At 42.1% G+C, this 10,076-nt stretch overlaps 1 protein-coding gene across 1 annotated transcript in view; it reads left to right on the top strand.

The window, feature by feature from the left end:
- Positions 1-4,460: 4,460 nt before the first annotated feature.
- PRIM2 (DNA primase subunit 2) overlaps positions 4,461-10,076 on the top strand; it is an 87,681-nt gene continuing 82,065 nt past the window's right edge. The window contains 1 exon segment of the mRNA XM_048505878.1: positions 4,461-4,543. Coding sequence (XP_048361835.1) covers positions 4,461-4,543 — 83 coding nt within the window.

The raw sequence follows: 10,076 nt of genomic DNA, 5'->3' as shown, positions 1-10,076 counted from the left end.
AGGGACTGCGTCTCCCCATATTGCCCCACTAGGACCCTCCGCTCCTCGGAGGAGTACCTGGCCCAAAACACATCCGGCAGGCCTCCACTAGGGCCAGGGCCTTTACGGTCCTGGCCTCCCTCTGGTGGAACAGGCTTCCTAGAGAGACCAGGGCCCTGTGGGACTTATCAAGTTTCCGCAGGGCCTGCAAAACAGGCCTGTTCTGCCAGGCATTTGGCAAGCCGGGCTGAGTGTGGTTCCAGCCTCCAGTGGGCCCGGGGAGGGAAGGGAGGGTTTTTACCGCCATATCGAAAGTTATATTGTATTGGTTTCAAACACTACTATTTATAATATATTGTGTTGTGCGCCACCCTGAGCCTTTTGGGGGAGGGCAGCAAATAAATCTAAAGTATAAATAAATCAAACTGAGGCTACAAATATTCACTCAGTAAATATTCACTTTGATACTTTCTGACAGCTTCTCTCTCTCATAGTTCTCTCAGACTCTGTATTTTTTCTAACAGTTTATTGAGGCTTTGACTTTCTCTGTATACATTCTGACTTTCTGAATAACTATCTCACAGAGCTTTGACACTTTACAACTTCTCACACAGAAACCCTAATACACTCACTATCATTTGCTTTACTCATTTGGTCTTTTCACTCAAAAGCCCTAACACAAGCTGCTGTGCTCACACAGAGCTTTAACTTTCTTTGACTAGAGTTTTGACACTCCCAGTCCCTTCACTCTGAAATCCTGTCACCTTCTCCTCCTCCTTGATAATTATCATTTGGATCACATTCTTGATTGGGTCATGCTGGTCAGGGGGTCAGTGATCCAGTTTTTAATAAAGTTAGCCTGTAACCATCTGGCACAATTTGTCCCATGCATCACCCAGTAATATAATCAGAACCAGCAATGGACTAGGGGTCCATCCTCTACCTTCTGCCTTGTTAGTTATGCTGATTTGAACATGTTGTAACCTTCATGCCTTCATGTTTGTTAAGAGAATATCAGAGACAGATGTGTTATTTTATTGCACCTGTTTGTGCTTTGTCTTATGCTTAAGCTTGAACCTCATATTTATTTTTTTCAATAAAGCCTGCTGCTTTTATTGGTTTGTTATGCTATGTGTGTAAAAGTCAAAACCCTTTATCAGTCAAACTATTAGGAGATTTTATTCCAAAGTCCCAGGTTTGGGGACAGGGGAATCAAAGCATCCTTGCTAATATGTGGTAGATTAGAATACCTGTCTTTGATGTTTATCAGGTTTATCAGGTTTTATGATGTTTATCAGCTAGACCTCTCTCTGCCCAAGTGAGGCAGACAAGAAACAGTATTTTTCTATAGGAGCACTGTGCCTTTGGAGTATTTTCCCTTTAATGTTCACCTGTCAGCTGTCTTACTGAACATCAGGAGGCCAGGGCAAAAAAAGACAACTTTTTACCAAGGCTTGACCTGAGGGATTCCATATTTTAAGCTGGTTGTTATAGTCTGCTTGTAACCCATTTTATGAATACATTTGAAGTGGCTGAATGTTGTTTTTTCAGTTTTTTTGTGTTTTGTTTTCACTTTGTGAGCTGCCTTGAGCAGGTCTCTAGAGAGGCACCATATAAATGTTGTAATGGTAATCACTAGGTGATGAGTTGTCAAGGCTGTTCTATACATGACATACCAGAGCAGGGGAAGGAAATAACAGTAATCTTCACAAAGGAGGGTAAGCATCTGTGAGCAGTTTGTGGACATTGGGTATAAAGGCTTCTTACATTTCTATGATTCACTGTGTAAGGGTGCTGCCTGGTAACCTTGTGTGGCAGGATCCAAACCCAGCTGACACAAAAGGAAAGAAAAAAGCTTTTTATGCAGAATTCAGGACTCTTGTAAAAAAACTTTCATATGAGATAGGAATGTATTGTCAAGGCTTTCATGAGTTGGGATTCAACTGCCGGTATTGTCTCCGTGTGGAGTTTTCTCCAAGGCTGTGTGGTTGTGGTCTGGTGGGATCTTATTTCCTTGATCAGAAAGTGCGTTTGCATCTGTGGGAGTTGGCTCAGGTAGATTACAGAGGGAAGTCTGTTTACAGTGTGTAAGGACACACAGTGTGTAACAGACTTCCCTCTGTGATACACCTCTGAAGATGCCAGCCACAGATGCAGGCGAAACATTAGGAACCAGACCACGGCCACACAGCCCGGAAAACCCACCACAACCAGTATATAGATACATTTCAAAAATTAAACAATTAGAAATGAATGCCGCTCTCCACTAATAGTTTCTAGGAGCTGAGTTTTCCTGAATTCCATAGGATTAACTTTCTAAAAAGCATGATTAAGACTGCAGCCTTAAAGTCAACTAAAAAAGGAGTCCAGCATCCTAGTTATTTTCCCGTTTTCAGTGGGTCTTACTTCTGAGAGGACAATAAATTAATTGGAGATAAATTTTAAAAGTAGCAGAGGATCTATGTATTGTGGAACAAGTACCACCCATACCAAGAGTCCTGAGCCTTTTTGAGTCTATGGGTGCCTTTGGAATTCTGACACAGGCTGATGAGCACAGCCACAAAATGACTGCTGCAGGAGACCAAGCCAGACAAGATGATTCAGGCAGCATAACTTCAGTCTCACAGTGAAGATCTTTGTGCTGTGGTGGCAACTGCTGCCAAAGCAACATTTTTAGAATCCTTGCTGGGCAAAGGTGTTCCTGCCCCATCCCGTTTCTGAAAACACTTAATGGGTACCAAAAATGGTGTTGGCAGGCACCACGTTTGGGACTCTTGACTTGTGCTCTTCTTAACAGCCCTGTCTTAGGTAGAGTTTTGCATATATAGGATTGTACAGATACAATCACATTTGCCTCCTGAGCAAAGGTTCAAACTATACTAAACGGGATTTATTCAGAATAAAAGATAAAATATTTACTGCCCTGTTTGTATGTACAAAACAGTGAGCAGTAGCTCCAGGGTGACAATCTATGTTAGTGGTTTCAGCTACACACGCCCATTCTTTTTTGTCGACTTATCTCTGAAGCTGTCTCAGAATTTAGGCATTTCGGGATTCATCTACAACTCCCACTGCTAAATTCAGGCAGTTACATCAGGATCAGAGTTTCCTATTAAAGTAATTGTTAGTGTTTGGTTGCCATGGTAAAGAAAGGAAAATCTGAAAATATAAATTGTGTAATACCACAGAAATGTCTGAAGCTTGGTAAAACAGTTTTGGGAACATAACTTGTGTCTTGAAGGAATATTGATAAGCAAGATCTGATGACTTGAAGCATAACATTTCAGATGTGCAGCCCAATCTGTCCCATTCATTTTTCTAGAATGGGTTATAGAAGGACTATATGTAAGCCAAAGAAGTATCTCTTTATATTGTGTTTGTCTTCCATCACAAATGCATGGAGAGATTTGTGAGGAGAAGCACTAGACAGAAGGAGGGTTCTTAGTCCTCACCCTGTTCTTCCCTTCAGCCCTTCCCCCTCCAGTCCCCACCCCTCTTTTTTCTCAGCAGGCTCTTGAAATCAAATCATCTGGGAAGAAAAGGGGCAGGAAGAGGAATTGTGGAACTAGGGAATGATTATGAATCCTAGTCGTCAATTCTCCTTTCAAGAGATCCCTTCTGTCACATTAACCCCAAAAGGTAAGGGTGGGCTTTGGAAACAAAGATTTGCAAAAGCCATGTGGAATTTCACCTTTCTGAGTAAACTAGAAAGCGTTTTTCCATTTCTGCACTCCATAGATCTGGGTGGTCTGAGACTGTACTGCAAATCAGGAAAGATCTTGTCAAAGAACACAATCCAACTGGTTCTGACTGATGTTGTGCAATTGCTTCAAGAATGCTTCGCCTATGCTTCATGTTTTGTGCTGCCCTTGACAACAAGAATGGGTGTGGGGGGCACAGATATACACATAATAATTTTTGTTAACAAGGAGGGACTAGCTCGAGGTCCCCAGCCCTTTTCAGCCTGTGAATACAATTGGAATTCTGACAGAGGGTGATGGGTGCAACCACAAAATGGCTTCCACATAGAACTGCCAGCCTCCAGATGGTATATCCACCACATTAGAAGAAAAGGGGTGGGGTGGGTTATGCAACCTGCATCGGCTTCTTTTCCTTGGCTCTCTTCTTTTAGCTCTTTAAAATGAATCCTTCTTTCATGAGACCAGACATTTTCAGCAGGCACTATTTCTTTTAACAATGACATTAGGAGGTGGTGAAGGGCTGGTCAGAGCTAATTGCTTATGTGGTGTGTACAATTGCCATTGAACAGGGTGAGCCCTAATATGGCACTAAATTAAGGTTGTCAGCTCCAGTTTGGGAAATTCCTAGAGATCTACAGGGTAGACCCTTGGGAAGGGAGAATTTGGGGAAGGATGAGAGTCCACGCACAGGATGCCTTAGAGCCCATCCTCCAAGACAGCCATTTTCTCCAGGTAAAATGATCTCTGTTGACTATGTCTAACCCCTATGTTAAGAATAGGATGACCCAGAAAGGACTGGAGACTAAAAGAAGCAGAAGGCTGCAGAAAGTTGAAGGAAGCAAGACTACTGGGCTGGGACCTTGGTAAATTATTATAAGCTGTTAACACCTTGTTTAAGGTAACTGCAATGTTGTTGGGAACTATTAGGAAGGGTGATGTTTATTTTTGCTATATTGTAAATGTTAGATTTTATTGTTTCAGGGTTTTTTGTGTATAATTGGTGAGAGTTCTTTTGGGGATCTTCATAATCTCAAATCCAGTACACCAAGCATCTGGACGGAGTCTTCATGAGCCACCCACTAGCAGGAAGAAATGGACCTGGCATTATTGGACTGTAATTAGAGGGGTGTGAAATGAAACTTAAACTAGCCCGCTGGAATCTTCAATCATCTTCAAGTGTGTGGGTTGTTCTGACCTTTGCTGGGCTTCTATGCTGCCTGGCCTCCTCAGTGACCTCTCGGGACCGGTGATCACCCCATGTCTGCCTAACCCAACGCCTCTCATGCGCTCTGCAGAGGCCAATCTGCCAGGTGGTCCTCGGCTCCCTCTATGGATGCGCTGGCTCTCCACGTGCCAGGGGCTCAGGGGTCTTTTACGCTGCTGGCCCTCCGCCTGGTGGAATCTCCCTTCCTCCAGCTGTCCGGCTCCCATGCGGGACCTGGTGAGTTCCGCTATGAGGGCCTGTAAGCAAGACCGTGGTTGTCTCCACCGGGCCTTTGGAGTGTCCAGCTGCTAATATGGTGCCCCCCCTCACTGCCTCTGTGCCTGGGTGAGCTACATCAGGGGTCCCTCATGAGAGGAGCCCCTCATATGGGGAGCTCCCTGACTGGCCCCTTCAGGGAGGGAGGTTTTTAAATTCGGGGCCAGACTCCTCTATTTCCATTTCTCTATTATGTATTATGGTTACCAGCTTTCGTTTTATGAGTTTTAAGCTATTTTCATGGGATGGAGCCTTAAGTGTATTTATATTTGTATGATTGCTCCTGTTGTTCACCGCCCGGAGCCCCCCGGGGATCGGGCGGTATATAAATTGAAAAAATGAATAAATAAATAAAATAAATAAACAGGACCTTGAATTGTTATGTTAAATGTTAATACTTGATGAATGTTATATGTTAAGGAAAAGTAAACAATTTTGTTTAAAATTTAGTTGTTGCAAAACTCCTTCCAAGTTCTGCCCCACTGAACCCACAAGCTGAGGTTACATGTGCATCAGCTGTGGTTCCAGGAGAACTGCAGTCCCTACATGGAGATTCACAAACATACATTAAACGTAGTAAAATAAAACTAAAATCACTCTTTTGTCATCATCAAGAACTACTCCAGTTAAAAACAAACACTCTGCTTCTATTCATTTGGTCATCAAAAATCCATTTTACATTCTTTTTGTACACTGTGTATATGTAATCACTGTTACATTTTAAAATAGCATTTATTTTACTAATTTTATTGAAATGGGAGGATTATTAGTGTTAACTTGGCTAAGCACAAAAGCTTTCAACAGTAACTATTAACATTAATGAGCACTAGAGTGTGATTCCATGGTCTGAGTCATTCCCATTACTGAATATTATTGATGGGAAAGGAATCCCACAGTGAACAGGGCTTCCTTAAATTTTTACAGGCAATAATTCTGCATCTCCAGGATAATTATTTCTATTGCTGAGAGAGAGATTTTTCCTGAGCTCTCCAAAGACAATACTCTGAAGATATGTTATTATGTGTCAGTTCCTAAAATATAATTTCAAAGAATTGAGTAGAACTGTTACCTGCAAGTTGCCAGATCTTCAAGGGAGAAGAAGAAGCAACTGCACCATTCCAGGGATCTATGATCACTGAGAGAAGGGAAGGGTAGGCAGTAAGGGGACAGAGGCACTGTTACTTTAAGATATATTAAAGAGGATTTAAACACAGATGTATATTTTTAAAAAACCAACAGCCACCCATGATTTAAGAACAGATGTATGTTACAACAGATGGCATTCTGTATTAAATATTACATTAAGAACATACCCTAAATTTATAAAGCAAGACATCCACGCATGGCAATCTGTCATGAGTCTTCTAATTCCCAGTCATTCACAAAAGAATATTATTTCTGGTTTGCTGCATCTCTTCCCTGCAATCTTCTCCTGTAATTTGAAAGGTGTTATAGGCCTCTTGTTGGCATGTATTTGTGCATCAGGAGCAGCACCATAAGCTTGTCCCCTTCCTCTTCCCCTTTTCCTCTCAAGTAGATTCAATTATCCATTTCCTGGTTGTAGCACATAGCTCTCTTTTCTTCCACTTAGAACTTGCAACAACCAAATAAAGAAGGTTAGGCAAAGAGAGTGTTAGGTCTCGCAACCTTAAGCCAACAAATGGACTCTGAAGTATTGATCAGTAGGTGTAACGTTTATTGAAAAGGCATCGAAGCACCATACTTGGCAAAGCCAGTTCTGATGAAGCTAGCATTCACAGTCCCCTTTACATTCCTTCCTGTCATCAAAGTCTCCTCTCTCGGCCTTCTTCCCAAGAGGTTGTGAAAAACAGTCTTTGGAGCTGAGGTGTTCCAAGGTCGGCAGCAGATAGTAAGAGAAAGCCACCTGACTTCCTGCTCCATGAGATAACGGATGTAATACAATTCCCTTGGGACAGAGGTACCAGGGGAAGCCTAGTTGTTGACAAAGCGTGTGAAGCCATAAATCAAGGAATGATCAAGGAAAGAATGCACAGATTGGCAGCGGATACATATAGCAGGCTGGTTGCATATAACTTTCTAGCAGCATTAATTTATTTTAAACAGTTACATTTACTTGGGAATGTATCTCAATCAACATCCCCCTGACAGAGAGCTGTAATTGGCCAAAGGTCAATCAGGGAGTTTTGTGGTTGCAGGGATTTGAACTGGGATCTTCTGAGTCTAAGGCGGATTCTGCAAAAACAGCGGTGTGAAAACAGTGTAAAATGGTTTCAAACAGTGTAATAGGGTTTACACCATTTTCACACCGCTGTTTTTGGCTTATGTGGAATCAGCCTAATTTTGGCACTCTGACCACTATACTACACTGTCTTCTTTGGGTTTTAATACTTCACAAAGTGTAGTTTCAAATCAGGGCTGAGAGGCAAGGTTTTTGTTCAGATAAATGGTTCACCTCAAGGCCAAGAGGGTCTTTTTTTAAAGGACTTCCTAACTCTCCATATATTTGAAAGGCTCACTGAAACAAGTTGCTATTTGTTGCCACCTCATCTTCCCTTACAACATTTCCCTGCTCTCAATATTTGGTTATCAGAATCACAAAATATAACCATGGTTCATCATGAGTAGGCTAAATCCAAGGAACAGTGAGGCAGTAATGTAGAAAAATTGGTTTATTTATGAGACATCAAAAACCATATGGAAGTGATATAGAAAACAAAACACTAAAGGGGCCAGAAGAAAGGACATTTTGATAACTTATGAAGATATTTATTTATTCAGAAGTTTCTATTCCGCCTGTCCACCCAAATAGGCTCCCTATCTTAAAGACTAATTATGGAATAAACTTTGGGACGCCAAACTCTATTTCAGCCAGTGTGTGCACTGTTATCTCCAGCTGCGAATTTTTGGGTAGTTTTTATTTTCCCATCAAATTTCTCTCTCCCCATAAGTCGCAACTGAGTTATGGGGTTTTCCAAGGAAGAGACATTCAGTTGCAGAACAGCTGGAAAAAAGAGAGAATCTCGTCACTTTCATCTCATTCTCCCATCCCTTTTTAACACTATCTTCGTCTCTTCCTCTTTGCCTCTACTCCCTTTCGTCCCTTCTGTCCACAGAGGCATTCAGAGGCTCAAAGCGGGGCGTTCCCTTGGCAACCCTAGAAGCCGGCAGCGGAAGTCGGGAGGAAGCCATCGCGGAGAGTCAAAACAAGGTTCTAAAAGGGGCAAGGCCGGAAATGACGACAAAACCCGGAGGGAGGAGCAGCGCGCGCTGCTTTTCCGCGCGAAATTGCGGATGGAAGTGTAAGAGGTAGTACAAAAAGCTGGACTTCTCAGGTAGGAGTGTTCTTTGCACCCTTGGAAGAGGGGTTCTTTTAATCAGGAAAGGGGTGGCAACTCTTCGGTAGTTTGACTTGAGCTGGCCATACAGCAAGAGGGAGAAGCATCCTCAGGGAAAAGAGTAGACCATACCAGTTACGTTTAACATAAGGGGTGGATTTTTATCTGCTCTATTGATGTTTATAAAAACCTTGCAAGTAGTAACGCAACGCAGGTTTGGCCCCGAGGATTTCATTTTCCTGTTGCCCAGTGTTTTTATTAAATATTTAAGGATGCATTGAAAAAATGTGATAACACGGTTAGCTACCTTGTTCTAGTCCTGGTTACACATTACTATGAATGCGTATACATTCTGCTTCCGTATGCATGCGTTGTATTTATGTTCTTTATAATCCATCTTTCTCACTTGGACTCAAGGTGGATTGCATAGAGAGGGTCAACACAGTCAACAAGGTGGGACGTTAGGTAAATAATGCAGTAGGAATCCTACTGTAGGATTAAGATTCTGGGATCAATAAGGAATCTAAAAATAGATCTGAAGCAAAATCTGAATGTCAACATGACATGTTAAATATTGCAAAATTATATAGTACAAACCTATTGACAGCAATCTGCGTAGTAGTATAGACTACAGGCTTTAATAGTTTATCAAAGTAATTTTGTGAATCTTTTTGTACAGTGCATCCCTATTGCCTGTGCAGAAAAGCTCTTTTGCAGAAAGTCTGGAGAGTGGGAGCCTTCCTTTTTTATTTTTCCATATATAAAATGATGAAGACGAAGAGTTTGGATTTATATCCTCCTTTCTCTCCTGTAAGAGACTCAAAGGGGCTTACAATCTCCTTTCCCTTAGTGTTTCTTACTGTCCAAGGAATGTGTGTGAGCATGTCTTCCTGCCCTAAGGTTGAGTATGGTTGTGGTGGGATCTTTCAAACTGTGTGGCCATGATCTGGTAGATCTTGTTCCTAACATTTCGCCTGCATCTGTGGCTGGCATCTTCAGAGGTGTATCACAGAGAGAAGTCTGTTACACACTGTGTCTAATGAGAAGGGAATGTTTAGTGAGGTATATATTGACCATGTCCCAGGGTGGGGAACCAATCAGTAAGTGTTTGGGTGGAACTTGCTATGCAAAGGTGTGGTTGAGTACATTGTATTGCGGGTGGGGTTATCAGTCCATTTACATTAGTAGTCACATTTGCATTCCCTGCAACAGAGTCTCTTCTTTCTTGTTGAAGTTGAAATTTCTTGTTGAAGTTGAAGGAGGAAATTCACAAACACTAAGACAGTGGTTCTCAACCTGGGAGTCACGACCCCTTTGCGGGTCGAACAACCCTATCACAGGGGTCGCCTAAGACTCTCTGCATCAGTGTTCTCCATCTGTAAAATGGATAAATGTTAGGGTTGGGGGTCACCACAACATGAGTAACTGTATTAAAGGGTTGCGGCATTAGGAATGTTGAGAACCACTGCACTAAGACAACTTCAACAAGAAAAAAGAGACTCTGGAGGTTTTTCTTTGTGGTCTGTTACAGAATATGTGGGTTCTGCGCAATACTTCTGCCTTCAGCAGATGTAAAAAAAGAGAGGCTCAGCAGTATGT

This window comes from Sphaerodactylus townsendi, linkage group LG01 (genome assembly GCF_021028975.2).
Source record: "Sphaerodactylus townsendi isolate TG3544 linkage group LG01, MPM_Stown_v2.3, whole genome shotgun sequence".
Taxonomy (NCBI): domain Eukaryota; kingdom Metazoa; phylum Chordata; class Lepidosauria; order Squamata; family Sphaerodactylidae; genus Sphaerodactylus; species Sphaerodactylus townsendi.
This window is presented reverse-complemented; position numbering and strand designations above follow the sequence as displayed.